The sequence below is a fragment of the Rhagoletis pomonella genome, unplaced genomic scaffold (assembly GCF_013731165.1).
Source record: "Rhagoletis pomonella isolate Grant_MI unplaced genomic scaffold, Rhpom_1.0 Rhpom_scaffold_00004, whole genome shotgun sequence".
Lineage (NCBI taxonomy): Eukaryota > Metazoa > Arthropoda > Insecta > Diptera > Tephritidae > Rhagoletis > Rhagoletis pomonella.
Genome location: NW_023458558.1, coordinates 29,289,146 through 29,308,552, shown reverse-complemented (window position 1 = coordinate 29,308,552; position 19,407 = coordinate 29,289,146). Strand labels below are relative to the sequence as shown.

The 19,407-nt window shown below is 33.7% G+C and overlaps 1 protein-coding gene across 1 annotated transcript in view; it reads right to left on the bottom strand.

Annotated features, from left to right (window-relative positions):
* LOC118737419 overlaps positions 1 to 18,839 on the bottom strand; it is a 66,723-nt gene extending 47,884 nt beyond the window's left edge. The window contains exon 1 of the mRNA XM_036467893.1: positions 18,109 to 18,839. Within this exon, the coding sequence (XP_036323786.1) occupies positions 18,109 to 18,117 (9 nt within the window). The 5' untranslated portion in view covers positions 18,118 to 18,839. The remainder of the gene's footprint in view (positions 1 to 18,108) is intronic.
* Positions 18,840 to 19,407: the final 568 nt, after the last annotated feature.

The window sequence follows — 19,407 nt, the reverse complement described above, 5'->3', positions numbered from 1 at the left end:
AAAAATTCATAACTCAAATTATTTTAGAGTGCACCCCGTAATACTATACTTAAATATTGCGCAATACTCAGAGCTAAAATTGTGATCGTTTTCAATTTTATTTTGAGATGGCATATTTTCAAAAACTAATTTTTTTTATAAAAAAATTTGTATGAGAAAAATTACAAAAAAAAATTTAAAAATAATTATTTTCAATTTTATTTTCATAGAGAATTTTGATCTCGAGATATTTGGAAAACTATTATGTCGATTTGTTTTTGTTTTTGTGCTGTAAAGTTTTTTAAAAATGTATTAATCAAGCTCAAATTTAATATTTGTTAATTATTTATGCTTGTCCATCCCTTGAAACAAATCAAACACATGAAGTGCGAACCCCTTCCATTTTGGTATGGAACGCCCCATATACTGGTTTGCTTTTATAGAAAACAAAAAAAAAACCATTGTGATTAGGAAAAACATGTGTAAAATTTTAATTGAAAATTAAAACATATGAAATGTATGTATGAACGTCGATAAAAGTTGTTCGAAAAGCAGATCAAACGGCACCCACCAACTTGCAACACAAGCAATGAGAAAATGAAAGACTTAAGCAACGAACTTGCATAAAAGTAGCATTAAGTAAAGTTTTAGATATGTATATGTATGTATGTGTGAAAATTAAAAGCAATTCTTAAATATAAAAAATTAGTTGAAACTGTTAAACCTGTGCAAAGAGAAGTTTAGGTAAAAATTTGAAAAGTGGTATTTGAATTATTGTTGTAGCTATTTCACGGTAGCTACGGTTAATAAAGTCGTGGAAAATAATTGTATTAATATATATGTTCCTATTTAGATAGTTTTTAAATCTTATGGAAAGTTAAAAACAAAGTTTTTTAGTCTATTTTTATTTAAGTGCTTCAATAATACTCCCAGTACCGCTTTGATTTGGCGCTTACGTGGTAATTATGTAGTTTTATTTTTTCACACATGACAATGAGCAATAAGGCAAATAAAAATATTCTTGCAAATTAACAGTGCCAACAATATATATTTATGTATTTATGTTTATAGAACGCCAAGTACTGCCAGTATAGTGCGAATATAGCACATACTCATACATACAGCGCACATGTGCACATGCATGCAACTACTTGCATTTAGAATGTTGGTCAAGTTTAACAAATTGCAGCAATATGTAAAGTAGCAAAAAAATTAAATACCTACAACAAAAACTATCATAGTGACGTAAATCAACTCTTATAAAGAGTAATAAAGAAAACGTTTGTGCATTTTTTTCAAGTTGTTATAAATAAGTACCAAAGTTGGCATGAAGCAAAAGAGCAGCAGTTTTTTGTGGGTTTAGAATGTTTTGCGAATACTTCAACTACTAACACTCGTAATGAAGTACATATGTGTACTTGTATGTGTGTATGTGTATGCATTAGGCCGCACCAGTAAAAATTTCGCCATACACCTTCGAATCTACAGAATTTTTGCAAAGGAGATTTCGAAAACAGAAATTATACCGAAATTAGGGTCACCTATTGACATTTTTCGTCACATCTTCGGCATTTACTGCCGGATCTTGAAGTACGATATATTTGTCTCCAGTGGGCAATATCTTGATTCCAAAGTTCATTGACCTTAAGTATCCCGTTAAGCACCAGATCTCAGTTCTCATCACCCTAACGTAAACCTCCTGATGGCAGTAAAGTAAAGCTCACCAAAAATCTTTAAACTTTTGCTAAGTAAATATTTTGATTATTCCAGTAGAACAACTAATAAAAAAAATATCATTGCCGAATGTAGGCATCTCCGAAAAATACTACGGCGCCAAACGTAAACCGAAATTCTAAACTAACTAAGAACGTTTTATTTCAAAAATATTTTTTTTAAAAATAGATTTATTTTACAAAGTACTACTACATATTTTGAAATTGTGGAAATTATCGATGGTCAAAATTTAAAAAATTAAGGGAAATATGTTTTTTTTTATTTTTCCCGATGAAAAATCCCAATAAGCCACGTCCGGCAATTGATTATTATATACCACTTAAAAGGCCTATATATCCTCTTTTCAGCTGATATTCGGTCTTTGAAATCGAATCAAAAATACTCATTCAAAAACTCATAAATCTACAAAATCTTATTTTCTGACCTAAACCGCAGGTCGCGACCTCTAAATGAGCTTTAAACAAGTAAGAGCAGCGCTGTCTTCGGCTATGCCGAAGGCTTCATACCTTTCATGAACATCTGCAAATTTTACTTTGACAGATTACTGCTTTTGAATACGTCTGCATACATCGATAGAGGAGTTACATACTTATATAAAAAATCGCATCTAAACAATCAGAGGTATGGAAGATATACTTTATATGACACCAATCTAAGTGATTTTCACCGCTATGTGATCGGTATGTAAACCGGTAACACAATTTATTGGGTTTAGTTTCGTACATAAAGGAGATATATGGTAAAAACTGGTATCTATAGTGCTATAGGAGATAAAGCTTATACAGCAGTGCTATAGGAGATAAAGCTTATACAGCATAGATTTTGACGATTTTCTCAGTAGACTTTGTATTATTATTTATAAAATATCTTACGAAATTTATCGGTTTTAGCTGTTCTTATTTGAAGTTTGGAGTTTTACAGTAAAATCCCATATCTGAACAATCAGATGTATGGAAGATATATGTTGTAGTCATCCGATCCTTGTTATTTTCACTGTAAGTATTCTGTTAATAATGAGTGAAAATGGTGCGAAATTTCATGTTCATAGCTGCATAAATGGAGGAGTTATGATAAAAGACCTCTTATCTGAACAATCAGTTGTATGGGGGCTGCAGGTTATAGTGACCCGATCTTTGTTATTTTCGCTGGAAGTCTTCTGTTGATAATGAGTGAAAACAGCGCGAAATTTCATGGTCCTAGCTACATAAATGGATGAATTATAACGAAAAATCTCATATCTGAACAATCAGTTGTATGGGAGCTATAGGTTTTAGTTACCCGATCTTTTTAATTTTCACTGTAAGTTTTCTGTTTATAATTATTGAAAACAGTGCGGAATTTCATGTTCCTAGCTATATAAATGGAGGAGTTATAACGCAAAATTTTATATCTGAACAATCAGTTGTATGGGAGCTATAGGTTATAGTGACCCGATCTTTGTAATTTTCGCTGTAAGTATTCTGTTGATAATGGGTGCAAGTATTGCAAAATTTCATGTTCGTAGCTGCATAAATGGAGAAGTTATAATGAAAAATCTCATATCTGAACAATCAGTTGTATGGGAGCTATATGTTATAGTGGTCCGATTCTTCCGGTTCCGACAAATGATTAATACATTATAAAAATACACCCACCTACCAAATTTGATCCGGATATCTCGAAAACTGAGAGACTAGATTGCATACAAACAGACAGACAGACGGACAGACGGACAGACGGACAGACGGACATGGCTAAATCAACTCAGCTCGACGTTCTGATCATATAAGTATACATTTTCATGGGTCTATCTCTTTTTGTTCTGGTACTTACAAACATCGGACCAAAGTTATAATACCATTTCATGCTCATGAAAGGTATAAAAATCTATAAAAAAACAAATAGTATTTCTTATAAAAACGATTAAAGTTAGGGGGTAGGGTCTTGAAATTTCCAAAAAACAAACATTTTCGATGGGCACCCTAACATACATACATTCGCACCGTTTGACGCAGCAGTGCATTAGCATGTTCGTGTTCGAGAATATAACTAAAAAAATCAAAATGTAAATGAAAATAAAAATTAAACAATAGCCATGCAATAAAATCGCAATCACAAATTTGCCAAGTTCCCAACAAATTAGTGTGTGTATGTGAGTGTTCAACACACGTGATGCAAGTGAGACTGTGATTGCTGCAATTGATTGCAAACAACAGCGAAGTGACAAAAGCCAATTATTTATAATCTAGATGTTAACTAATTATTAATAAGATACTTTTTATATGATTAAGTACATTTTAGAATAAAGGTGAGAAGCACATAAATTCAAATAATAAATATCGATGAATATTCTATGATTTATGCTCGGCATGCTTGGTTGCTTGAAATATTTAGTAGGGTCATATTGTGTGCGCAAAGCAGTAATCAAAACAAACCGCTTAAAGTATCTAAATACTTTACCTGAATAAAAGATTTCTCTTATTGGTTGCCAAGTTCCCATTCTTACAAAGGAATGCACTGCTTCTGATACCATATGAATATATTTACGTAAAGAAGTACAGAGGCTCTAGCAACATGTATGTAGAAAACTATGAGAGCTAAACATTGAAAAATAAGCGGCCCACGATATATAGATTTATGTTTGTATGAATCTCAATAGAAATGTATGAATGTGCTTAGTTTTAATGAGAGATACACTGGTAATAGCCAAATAACCAAAAAGAGAGATTTCTTTCATCAGGGTAACATTATCCACACAATTTTTGAATTAATTATCGATATTTTTTGTAATTTTTACTGATAAAATTTATATATTTTTTAATTTTTATCGATAAAACTGTCGACATTTTCGATAAATTTATAAATATTTTTTACCGATCAAATTATTAAAATAGAGATTATTTATCGCTATTTTTAAATTTTTGATATAGACAAATTTTTCGATAACCCGTTTAAATGTTATCGATATCCATAAAATTTTTTTAATTAATTATCGATACTTTTATAAACTTTATTATTATAATTTTTATATATTTTTCAATTTTTATCGATAAAACTGTCGACATTTTCGGTAAATTTATCAATATTTTTATCGATCAAATTATTAAAATAGAGATTATTTATCGATATTTGTCTATTTTTGCTGTCGACTAGGTTTTCGATATCCCGTTTAAATGTTATCGATATTTGTAAACGGACATACATACATACAAATGTTTGTGCTTACGTAAATATTAGATATCAACAGCGATAACTAGTTATTATTTATAAATATATTGCAGTTTGCCAAATGGTTAGAGTTCATCAAAATATATTCGATTGTAAGCCTTCCTAAAGTACCATATTGCAGTATCTAGTTTATCTTACTACTTTAATTAAATACAAATCTTCAACAAGTTTCCTTTATCTTATCAATTTATTTAAAGTTATTGAACGGTAGAGGCGTTTCAGGTTTATTCAAAGAATTTTTCCCTTCTTGACCTTCAAATGACCTCGAACCTGACGCGATGGAGACTAACAGATCTCGGGTTCGCATTCAGCGCGTCGAGTAACATAGGGATATAGAGGTTTGGTTCAATATGCTGAAACTTTTCTTTTGGAAAAATGTTTAATTATTCAAATCGGTAGAGCTGTTTTCCAGTTTTTGCCTGCCGAACAAACGAATTTAACATTTACATTTGCATATATGTATACATATAAATAAAAAATGTTGTGTCCTGCATCTTCTAATCCGCTTAACCGATTGGAATAATTTATATATGACGACCTTCTAGTTTTCCTTCCTTACAATCTTTTAAAATTCCGTTTATATCGGTTCAGATTTTTCCATTTGCTGAAGCAAGTTTAAAACACACAAAATTATAAATAAATAAAATTAAAAAAAACAAGTTTTTTAATATACCATACTTTTATAAATGTACTAAAATTTAGAAAATATTTCTCAGCCCCATAGAATTTGTTTTGATAACTTTTGTTTTTGAAATTTTAGCAAAAGTCATTATAAACAATTTATGAGATTGAAAACGAAAAGCATGGAGCACATGCAATACAAAGCATTAGATTTAATTGACAATAATCAAACTACATAACACAGACCTAAAATTTCTACAGAGAAAGTACAAATTTGAGATCCATTTTAAGCGGTCATTATTCATATGTCCACATTCATGCATATATTACCCTTCATATCAATACAGGTCTATTATATTTTTATTTATTTTACACTATTTAGTCTTTATAGAATTTTTCAATATTAAAATAATTCAACTTGCCGTGAAAAAACAACAGAAGACTATGCAAGCAAAATGTTTTGTGCATACATATGTACATACATACATATATCAGCAATTTATTTGATTTATAGAAATGGTGTGTCGTCCCTTTCCGCTGCGGCGTATGTAGTGCATATTTTTAGGCGCAATATTTAACTTATTCTAGCGGGGTGACATCTAGAGTCTTCTAATTGTATGTGTTTATTATGATACCTACGACGAGGTTGATATCTAGACTAGGTTGATATCTAGACTTTGCCATAAATACCTTTGCTATATTTATAGTATAAATGGTAATCTGGGCATACAACATTGCAAGTTGATAAAAGCGTTGTAAAAAAATTAAACCAGCACGCGTTTGAGTGACTCCCTTTCGATTTGCCACCCAGTAACTGACACACATTTCCTAACATTTGAACAACATGCACCGCTGTGTGGCGCTGGGCCTACGCACTGCAAGTACCTTAACAACATTAAATCCACCTTCAGCAGCCAAAAAATTTGCGCAATAATTGCTTGTACGCTAACCAACGCAAAGCGGTAAATTAAAAAAACCAGCAAAACAAACCACGAAAACCCACACACAGTTCATCGCAAACGCACAAGAAAAACCTGCCAGCACGCCCCAAGTAACGGCAGCAATCAATGACCGACCTCTCGCAACGCCCATAGCGTATACGCAACATGCGAGTGGCAAGAGCCGAATTGCACAAGTGCACACACCGTCAATAGTTATCTGTTGGGAAAATCACGTTTAATGACAGAGCAATGCAAATAAACTGCGCAACAACAAAAATGGGGAAAAAATCAGCATATTTAGACAACAGTACAAAAAAAAATGCAATTAACTCAACTAGGTACGCATAGCAAGTATGCATTTTCAAGTTCATGTTGAAGGTCGTCGCGCAACGCAACACTAAACACTACAAACCAAAGATCAAACGCAACCGGTGCGCAGTCAGACAGACAAATGCAGGTAGCGGCGAGTCAACTTGGCACGCGTACGAGAGATATGTACATACATATGTACGACAAACAGCAAACGAGCGCAACGAGTGGCGTTAGCGTCAAACGCATGCAATCGAGTAGTAATTCAACTTTTCAATTGCTGCGTTACAACGCGTACTCGAACGCGCATTCAAAAAACCGATCTTGTGTATATTACAAATTGCATTTTATTACTATTTAAGTGCCAATGTTGCAAAGTTGCTGGCGCTGTCGCTGTCGCTATCGCTGCCGCAGCCGATATCGCTTGGCATTGCATGGTGGTGCGCGGCAAGTGTGGCCAATACCTGCGCCTACCCGCAATGTCGATTGCGTGAATGAATCAGTTAAGCTGCAGCAATGAAGCAAACAAAAAAAATTATCAAAATAAGTAACGTTGCAAAAGCCATAAAAATAGCTACAGGCGCATTCGAATACGTACATACATATATCTATGTATGTATATGGATTTATCTGCATACATATGTATGTATGTAAGTAAGTGAAGCGGACAAGCCTACCATGATTTTGTATTGGCGTACCGGCACAGACACTTTGGCGACGGCACCGTTATTGTATAGCCGGATCGAGCAACACGCATCGACGTCGACGTAAACTTGGACTTGGACTTCTAGTTGTGCAAATAAAATTATAAAATGTGCCTATTTTTTGCATTGACTTACTGCACTCGAAATCCAGTTAATGCGAATGTGACATTTTAAGGCACGCATGTGCGAATATTGTTTTGTTTTGTTATTTTTTTTTTTATTCACTCGTCATTTCTAGGCATTTGGCTTTTTCATTCATAACTGGCGCGTCAGCAATTGAGGGATATATATATTTTGATGTTTGTCAGTCCAAGGTTAAATTCTAAATATTGTATGCAACAAATGTCAATTTTTGCTAAACAAAAAAGTCTCCAAATGATGAAAAGAAAGTTTGTTCGACATCAACATTGGCAGAATTTTAAGTGGCTAATTAACAAAATAAAAGATTATAAATAACTAGGAGAGCCAGTTAATGTGAAAATCCGACCGTTTTTCTAGTTTTTTAAAAGCCTTGGAAAGGTTTTCTAACTTAGCAAGTTATTTAACTTATACGGCATAAAGTTACTTACCTGCAAATCTCCTGATTTGGAACTAAAACGTGACTACAATTTGGTCTTTAACACGACGTAGAATTGGCCCGATACATTACAGTTTGTCGATAGATTTCAACAATTTGATACATATTGATAGTTCGATGAAAAAGACTAAAGTCTGATGACTCAACAAAATTCTATAACTCGACCAATTTCGATAATCGTGCATTTCCAGGGTTCGCTAAATCTCGATAACTAAAAATATGTATATATTTCAATATAAATCGATTACTCGATAAACTTTGGATATCTCTATAAATTTCGGTTAATTTTGATACTCCATATTCTTCTAAAGCTTTCGACAAATTTCGATAACTGCTTACACTATGGTAACACGATAAAATTCGATAAGCAGTGATGACGTCATAAATTTGTATAACCTTGAAATTTCGATAACTCGATATATTTTGAAAATTCCAAAAGCTTCGAATCGATAAATCGACGAATTTCAGTAAATCGAAAAATATCGATAACTCGATGAGTTTAAGGAACTCAGTGCATTATGATAACTCGATAAATTTCGTTAACTCTATAAATAATGATAATTCAATAAATATTGTTAACTAGATAAATTTCATTAACTTGGCAACTTTGGATAATCCCATAAATGTTTATAGCTCAATAACTATCCGTAAATTCCAACAAATAAATTTCTACGTCTATAAATTTCGACAACTCAATAAACATTGATCAATTTGAATAATTCCATACGTTGCGATAACTCAATAAATTTCAATAACTGTGAACTTCGATGATACGATACATTTCGGTAACTTGACAACTTTCGATAATTATATTTTTTATGACTGAATTTATTTCTATTCCTATCGACAAATTTCAATAAACGCACTTACCCTTTCAGTTAACCTAATTTTTATGTATTTCTCATTGTTTCCGCTGTCGTCTTTATCTACAACGTTGAATTCACTTTTTTGTCTTAATCGTTTTTATCTCTTTTATTTCTTCATCATCACATTTATCTTTATTACAAAATTTTATTTCAAATGAATGAAGTAAAACAAAATGCAAACACAACTCAAATTTAATTTTAATAATTTTTGACCAATTTTGAAACCATAAAAAATTTTCTTATCTACAGAAAATTATACTAAAAATGTTTCTCTTGGTTTTGAAATCGGTTCGCCGAACGAACGGTGAATGCATTTTGTGTTTACAGATTATCTCAACTAAATACATATATGATTTAACTGTGGTCACTTTCTGGAAATCAGGCTATGGTTTCACAAAAGAGGGAGAGACTTCCTCGAAGGGAATATGAGGACCACTATTTCTAGACACAACTGTTTTCTTACTGACTCTGGGTCAGGTTCGGGTATCTTTATCGAAGACAGTAGGGTTGAGCTTTTCACTTAAGGAAGATGCCTCGCTATTCCAAGTCGAGGTTTACGTCTCTGTAGTGATACTTCCGTTAATACTAGTTACTAGTTCGGCAATGCTAGTCTCGACTAAATTATGTTGAAAAACATAACAACGTTGTCTTACTCTGGGTCGCAGGTCACTCGGGAGTAGAAGTTAATGAGCCATCTGACCAATTAGCTAGAGAAGACTTGGATGAGGTATTCCTCGGACCGCAAGAATTTATAGCCCGCCCACCTTCGCCCATTGAGACCAACGTTCGAAACGTGAGGGAAAACAATCTCAAAATATTTAACTCTTTTACAATCCTACACCGCAATTCGCTTAGTGGCCGTCTCATTTTAAACGACGTATGCGTATTATTGACCAACTTAGAGAGAGTGTAATTGCGCATACATACATACATATATTTGCTAGTAGATATCTTGTGCAACTGGCGCTATTTGGTTTCACTTGTCTCGAAGTCGTTGCCACCAAAGGAATAGTAAATGTCAAAAATATCCAAAGCAAACAAAAAAGAGAGCGTTGCATAGCACCATTCATTACCACCGACTACTACATTGTTGTCGGCCAAATGAAGAGCCAAAAGGTGTCTGCAATCACACCTACTGCGCTCGTGACTGTGGCTATTCGTTATTGACTTTTGTTTTATTGTTCTTAGTTTGCGTTTATTTTAATATTAAATTACACAAGCTTGAGTTTAATAATTGAAAGATGATGCGCTTGCGAAATCGAAACTAAATAATATAAAATATGTAATATTATTTTTAGTTTAGTAAAGAAAAGTTATTATTATTATTATTTGTTATTATTAAAGTATAAAAAATCGATAAAAAACCATAGCAATAATAACAGCGACAACGATGAATGTAAACATGATATCGATAAATTTGTCGCTATTATTAGCAATAACTTTTGCAAATTTAACTATAGCATTGGGGTTTTATATTTATGGAAGTATGAGCGATTACTGAATATTTCGAAATTAATGGCGAGAAATATGCGCATAATTATTTCTCGATAATTTTTAATACCATTTCGATAACAAAAGCGATAACCTATAAAAGTACCCCAAAAATGGTCGATTACTGTACATTACCGTTAATCTACTTACACATAGGTTTGTGTGTCAAAGTAAAACCTATAATTTCATCGACAGATTTTGATGAATTGGTAAAGTTTTTTCAACAACGTCATCATTTAATATATCGAAATTGGTAACAGTAAATACATATATTTATTCTTGACGTTTTTTTGAGAAACTTCGATACAATATCAATAAGTGTGTCAAAACAATAGAAATAACTTATAAAACTACATCGATAGTTATCGATTACTGTATACAAAACCCCCAAAATTATTGATCTATATATGCACAATATCGATAGATATATTATTTACTTTTACACAGTATCAAAGTAAAATCGATAACTTCATCGATAAATTTCAATGAAAGTACAGTGCTTTTAGAAATAATACATAAAGGGGAAAATTTTCCCAATGAATCCATTTTAGCTTCATGTTTTTCTACTTCCATGTTTGTTCATAGCACGGATGCCATTCCATCGCTATTATGGAAAATATTCATATGTTAATACATATACGTATATATATGTGTATGTACATATGTATGCTGGTGCCACCAACTGGTCTTCTCATGCAATAAAGCAATCAATTTTAATAAAAATTGTCTTCTATTTTTTCCACAACTAACGCTACACCACTACGCTACGAAAAATTAACACTTAAGTTTAAAGTTGACACTTTAAATGCTGTGCACAGGCGCATGCGCGTTCGCACTCATTGACATCGCACTAAATTAACCCGGTGGCGATTGAAAAGGCACGTACATAAATACTATACGTAGAAGCATAGGAGTACTTTTTTTATGCGCACAGATTTCCCAGGCAATCAAATTAAGTAGCCGTCAATTGTGTGTGCAGCGGTCAATCGAATGAACTCTGCGTGTATATGGCCGCTTAACTCTGTTTATGTCAGTGCACATGCATGTTGGTGGCAGCTTATGAAAGATTTATGTACATTTTTATAAAATTAACTTTTTTTTTGTAGTTAGACAAAGTAGACAATTAATCGAAAATAGTTTTGAACGCTTGTTAGCGATCAAAGAGAGAAAGATAGTTTTAATTGAATGATGTTGAAATGAAAAGAGATTTTATATATTTTTCGGGTCGGGAATCATCCTCACTCACTGTAATCGAATTGATAGGGATTAATGTAAGATTGTTTTTACCAGCATTTTAATCTTATGTCTCCCTCCTAATGATCCAACCAAAGTATTAAGTATTGTTTTAGTCTTTCTTCACTTTGCTACCATACAAAGATTATAAATCGTTATTTTATTAAATAAATAAAAAATTGAATAAAACTAAAAATCAAAATTATCAAAATCTTATGGCCACATCACATTAAATCCACCGATATTTATTTCAAGTGAAAACTCCGTATACTGATTAAAGTTCTTTGGTAGCAAAGTGAAAAATGTAAAATTAAATAAATGTTTATAGCAGGTAAAGGACTAATAATATTGGTGAAAACAATCTTAGATGAATGCCTATCAATTAGATTGCAGTGAGTGAGGAAAAAACTTTAACGGAGACTCAACTAAATACATACTATTTTGTATTTTAAATTTTTAGTGTAACTTCATAACTTCTTGACATTTCGGGACTCCATCTCAGAAAAATAATCATCTCAAAGGTAACTGTTTTCTCTTTTCGTCTCATAAAGTTTGATCAAAACAATTTTGAGAACATGAAATGTATATTTTGAAATAAAAAAAACAAAGTCTTTTAACAAAATTTTGTATGTATATGAAAAAATTTTAATCCTTTCTTTATAAGCCTTTCCAAAAAAACCAAATTTTTGTAAATTGATTAACTATTAGCAAACTTATGAAAAATTTGTTTGAGCCATGTTGGTAATCTTTTAACATTTTGCCACACCCATAATTCTAGGAAAAAATTTCTTAAAAATGTTAGGTCCATTTCCGTAAGTTTTAGTATGAAATTAAACTATGTGCAAAATTTGAGCCAAATCTAAGCCCATCGCGCAGACGACTACGAAAATGCTTAACAAATTTGCGATAACAATACTAATATCGATAACGATAAGAAAGTAAAAGAAATAATCATTTTTGTCCATTGATTATTTTATATTTCAAATTCAATTTTTTCCATTTTTTAACTTTGGTGAACTTTTTCTTCTGATTTTTTATTGTATCATACCTACATATGTATGTATGCTGTACATATGCATGTATGTATGTAACACTAGTGAAATCAAAGTAACATTTACATAATTTTTGAATATTTATTTTGTATGTTATTATCATTGGTATTTTAATCAAAAGGCTAAACCAAAGACGCGACTTGGCGAGTCGCCTTTAAAATCGCAGCATTTCTATTGAAAGAGAAACGTATTTCGTTTTTTATGATATTCATAATTCAATTAACTAATTAGCGCATAATACTAAATATTAATATTTCGAAAATCTATGCAACTTCGATTTAGCTGTGAGTTAAGATTATAAAATCGCGTATTTTAACGCGGCATACCACAAAAATGATTCAGGCATAGGCTTACATGCGGTAAAAATGACTTATGTAATATAAAAAAAAAATCTTTTAAAAATAAATTCAATCAGCTGCTAGATTTGAGAATAACGACCTAAATATTTTATTGAGTACCAGCTAATATGTACGAAATTTTCGTTAACATTGTTTGTTATTTTTTGGAGATTTTTATACGCCGAAGATTTAGTGATACTCCTCACTGGCAAATTCCTGTCAACGATAAGTGAACTAATGTAGAGTGCACTAGGTGATATATTTCAGTTGATCAAAAAGAATGGATTGCGGGTTAACCCCTAGTATAGGTATTTTTTATAAGGACAACAAAAGTATCCACGATCTCTCTACCGAAATTAGGGGAAACTACTTTGAAACTGTCCTCCGTTGAAAAGTTCCTCGTACTCTCTAGCAGCATACAACACGTTCAATAGCACCTTTGGAATGCAACGGGGACTATCACCGTAAGTCACCTGTGGGATATACACCACAGTCGTCAGACCAATTGCAACCCACGGGTCCCTAGTATGGTGGTGGGCAGCGCACCTCAGGAATGCCGTAACATAATATTTCACCTGCAACCGCTGGAAATTTTCATCCAAAAGAGCGCCCTCAGGCTGGGAGAGGCCAATACGTGGATGGCAATCAATCTCGGACATGCAACAATGAATGAATGAAATAAAAAGAGGCCTGCTCAATGGAGAATACGGAGCCGGTGTCCACTCGAAAGACCTGCAGATGAACCGGTGCATTCGTCCACCGAATAATTGCAGTGTCTTCCAAGCCGAGATCTACGCTATAGAGAGTTTCAGAAGACAAACCACTATCTCTGTCAACAGTCAAGCAGCACTCGGGAATTGTATAGAAATTACGTATCACGCTGCCGCCACCGAGCCGTATCAACTTCACTCTATGCTGGGCGCCAGGACATAGCAATATTGAAGGGAATGAGTCGGTTGATGAGGTGGCCAATTGCGGCTCAAAGAAGCCAATAGAAGAAGTGGATAGCTTCGTACTACCAACGTTTGGTGATCACGTTAGGAAAATTGACCGCCACTAATGACTTGTGGAACAAACGGGATGACTTTGAGATTACAAGATTATTATGGCCGCAACCTAGTGGGAAAAAACGAAGGACATACTGTAAGTATGCAAGTAAGTAAGAGTTCTTGACGTCCTCATCAACAGTGGCGAATGCCAAAAATCACTCTGTAAAGAAGCTTCCTTGATTAGGTTGAGGAAGAGTCAATTGATCACTTTCTGTTTCGATGTCCAGGTCTACAGACGAAGCGCCCCCAGCACTAGGGGTTCACGCTTCCTCTCAACAGTCTGGGAGGTGGAACTGTTGGATATCCTCGGCATCATTAGGGATTGGTTTAGTAAAATAATGACTTGAAGCTACTCTTTCGATTATGCGTACGCGTTTCCTCCTGTTGACACTCACTTGTGGAGGGCACCCACAATGGACAATTCTGTATCCGAGTGAAAGTATGGAATATACCACACACGCCCTCTTAACCTAACCTAACCTTTTGTTGTTTTCTTATCGACTGAGTAATTCGCCTAAATGTTTTTTTTCCAATAAAATAAAAATAAATTTATTAATGAAAAAAAAAATTATTTTTTTTTATCGGAAAGGTGGTCGGATGGGCGGCCCGATACTATTTGGTTTAGTTCCGATCGTTGGATCATGAAGAAATTGAGGGTACTCTTAAAGTTTTATATGAGCATTGAAATCAGTTGTATATTTTGCTTAAAAATTAGTTGTTTCTTTTTGGTTAATGTTAGTTTTCACTCACAAATGCATGCACAGAACGCGGTGTGCATGATTTTGACATGACATGAATCGGCGCATTTCCGAAACACACAGTGATTGCCATATATGCGAGTGTTACGCCCACATCGTCGGAAAAACACGTACACAAAAGAATAACAATTGACTAAAAGCAACAACAAGTGTATCACATGACAAACTTTGGGTTGGTGCACACAGTCTTATTCTAATTATTTTGTATACATTTGTGTTTTTTTTTGTTTTTGCCACAAATCGACTACACGTCAATTTAACACACGTCACTCGCATATCAAAAGTTATATGTTACACTTAACTGCAATGACCCAAAAAACGCAAACAACAACAAAATTCAAGAAAACAAATTAACAGCTATAAATAAAAGGTATAAGTAACAATGGTTGTGTGTTTTACATTTGCACGTTTTGCTGTGCATTGCCATTGACCTGCGCTCAGAATTTTTGATATTTTACTTTTTCAAATAAATATTGGAATTTATGTTCCAATGTACATATATGTATGAGTGTGTATGTATGTGTAACTCATTAGCATCACAAAACATATTTGCAATACAGTTGCATTCGAAAAATATGCAGGAAGAAATAACCACTTTAACATTTGTCAAGAAAAGCATGTGTAATAAATTTGGTAGCGTGATAAGGGCATTAAAAAATTATGCAAAAGGTAAGAATATTTGCAAGCTTATCGTCATCATAACTCAAAGCAGCACACCCTAATGCGTTGTTTGGAGCTTAACTTCTCGCTTTCTTAGGGGGACACTGAAATGGTTTGGGTCTTGAACCTACAACAAACCTTATTCTACGTTTCTTACATGAGGCTTGGTCTGATACCATACAACTTTTACCAATTTTTTCTCTCCTTTGCAAAGTTACGGCGGACATAGGTAGGATCTCCTATTGTATATCAGATCGTAAGATTGTCGATGGAAACGCAACAGTGGATGAGATTTCCAAAAGCGCTGTTTACTTGTAAATTGAGCATATAAACGCTTAAAGGCCTGTCGAATGAGATCAAGTGTAAAGACAACTATATGTATATATATAGTTTCGAGATTCGACAGTTTAACCAACTGTGACATTTCGATAGTCATAAAGCTCTCCAAAATGTGCTTATGGCAACAAATTTACCAAACCTAACCTAACCTCACTAAATATCGTCGTTCCAAGCATAAAATTTCAATAAATAGATAAATTAAATAAAAAATCTATGAAAATTAAAAAATTTGCAATGAAAATTATACGTCTTTTGCAACGAGATGTTTTACGAACCCAAGGCCATAAGGCAAGAACTTAATCTATTTTAGTTTCAATTTGTTTCAAATATACAGACTAATTATACGAAATAATTATGTAAAAAATTATACCGGTAATTACAAATTTGCTGGGATCGAGATATTTAGAAAATTCGTGTTTACAACCCGATTTAGTTTAAATTTGCGAAATACATTTATGTACATTTTTATCATAGAAATATTTACAGATCATATATTTACTTTGCTACAAAAACTGATTTATTGTAATTTGTTTCTCATACGATTGCCTTTTCCGACAAAGAGTCAATTTCGAGTTGGTACACGCCGGAAAACCGTTCCGATAGGTGGCGCTGGAGATATTTAAAGATATCTAGTGCCGCTTACTCAATTGATGGTTAAAACTAACTGCAGTTTAAACATCGCTATCGACTGCACAACATAGAACAGAGAGTCGATAACGCTGTGTAAACTGTAGTTAGTGTTAAGCAGACATTGAGTAACGGGCCCGTAATAATAAATAAATAATCTTAAATTTTAAGAAAATGCAATTGCTTGGTTTTTATTCATAGGGCCCAATTTTTTTCAAGTAAATTTAGGGGAAAGGTGTGAAATTTTAAGAAAAAGCAATTGTTGAGATTTTTTGTATAAGGCTCACTGTTGATATGCTCTAAGGTTAGGGCGTCTAAAAAGTTGCGACTGGTAGACAATTAGTACTTGTTCGTTCAGACCGACGACCTTTTGCGACAGAACACAGCCTCTTGTATTCTAATTAAGTTAATGTGGAGAAGCGAAAGAGTGGCGAAATGGTTTAGGCGGTTACAGCGCCAATAAAGACGACGCAGAAGAAGTAATAAAAAATCATTCTCGCTGTATTTTCTTGATATCGACCGCTGAGTGGAAGATCGACCTATCTCGGTAGCCAGTTCGAAAACGCCCTATCTCAAAAAACTTTCCAAGAACGCCCTATTTCAGAATTTTTTTTAAACACACCCTATCTCGGAATATGGTTGAAGAGCGCCCTTTGTCGGAATTCGGTAACAAAAAGCCCTACCTTACTTCAAAATGTATTGAAAATGTGCTGATACAGGGCGTTTTTGAATCGGCAGCTGAGATAGGGCGTTGTTGAAACGAATTTTGAAATAGCGCGTTATTCAACCAAATTATGAAATAACGCGTTCTTGAAAAGTTTTTTTGAGAGAGGGCGTTTTCGAACTGGCTGCCGAGATAGGTCCATCTTCCACTCAGCAGTCGCTATAGGCTTTCTTAGAGGAATTTTTAAAGGAATAGCTTTCAAATAATGGTGTGTGAAATCTTTATTCTCGCTATTGTTACTTCACCTGGTATAATTTCACCACGAAAAAAATTTTTTTCGCTTGATAAAGTACTTTGCCGTTGATGTACATTTTTTTTTTAAAGAAAAAATATTCGCGCATTTTTTTTTGGCTTTCAACTGATTAAGCAAGCAAACAGGATGAACCAATTTTTTCTTTTTCAATTCTTGCGCGTTTTTATGTGAATTTTTCGTTTTCTTGCGAGCTGCCTACTATTCTTAGAGAGCAGATTTAACTCCGCCTTTGTATCAAACGGCGAGCCATTTGATTACTCTTGGGATCGTAAAAAATAATTTATTAATTTCTACAATATTTTTTTACAAATATTTCGCATTTCTTTTCCAACTCACATTAAAAAAAAAAAACATGTTACGATGTATAAAATCATAAACATATAAATATACATACATCATATCGCTACCTAAAGGTAAAAAGGTGCCAAGACCACTTTTTTCAAAATTTAGTTTTAGATGCAGAATGACAGCCAATGCCAAACTACATCGATTTTTCGTCTCTCCTGAATAATTTAGAAAAAATCGACTTGGCGCCTTTTTACCTTTAGGTAGCGATATATGTATGGTATGTGTAGTAAGTATCTATGTAATATACATTTACTATCTCTGCATGCAATTTTTTTCATACTTCCTTATTGGTACTTACGAATTTCATATTTGCTGTGTTTTGCTGTTACAAATTTGTGCGAATCCGCGGAGATTGTTGCAAATAAGTGTTTTGAAAATTGCACACTAAAAATGCACAAATCACAAAATAATAGCAACAATAAAACAAAAACTCTTTCCCAAAAGCCCCTGCTACAACAACAACAACTGAAACACTTAAATGCACGTTTTATGCAAATTAGAAACACTTTTTTATTAACACCACAAATTTCTTTGCTATTTGCTGCGAATTATATTTTAGCTCGAATTTTCGCTTTCCACAGCCAAGTTGCACTTTTGAAAAAAATCAAAAAACAAAATGAAGAATATAGCAATATTTTTCCGTTTTTTTCGTATTTGGTTTGGTGGTTTTACGTTTCTTTTATAAATATTATTTTTTTTTTTTTCTTTTTTTAAGCTAACCGCGCGGTGCCTTTTTATCTTTAGCAATCACAATTGGCTTTGCAACTCCTTCAATTCGATTCGTACTTTGGACAAATTTCGATATTTTTGTGTGTTCACTGGGGCGGACGTGCGGTTTTGGTCAGGCGTTCAAACGGTCTGGGCGCTGGGGTATGTTTGTACAGGTAGTCGTCGCGATGTTGGTTGTTTATTTGGTTTGTTGGCTGTCGGTCGGTTGGCTGTGTGTGCTACTGAGGTATTAAGAGACTTGAGGTAAGGCACTTAATGAATTCCAGTGGTTATGCTTAGTTGGTTTTATATTAAACACGAAACACTAAATTTGGCCTGCGTTTCACTCTCGATTTGGAGCATAAATGGCAGCAAAGCGACTCCACTCATTGACGGCGAGAGTGAACGCGAGCATGCATTGCGGCGCGCAACTCAATGAGTGCACGAGTGAATGAGTGAAATTTCCACCGCATGGCATTCTAGGGCTACGTGTTTTCGACTTGCAGTTTTGAGTGCTGGAAAGGTTTTGAGCGCATTTGTTTAATCGTTCGGTTTGTTTTTTCTCCGTCAAGCTTATTTTTTTTATTTTTATTCAGTTTAATGCTCGTTGCTTGCATGCGATAGCTGCCGCACAAGCGTGATAAGCACTCGATTCTGATGTGTCAAGAAATTTCGTTGAATGCATTCTTTTCCTCAATTTATTCTCGTAAAAACAACGACTTTCACTTGCGTTAAGGGTCATTTATCAATACGCGCGGATGTATGTATGCACATTAGACCGTATCACGGAAAAAAAGTTCGCGTACACAACTGAGTCTAAAGTATTTTTGGAAGACAATTTCGAATATATATATATATATATATATTTTTTCGCCAACGTTGGGGTAAG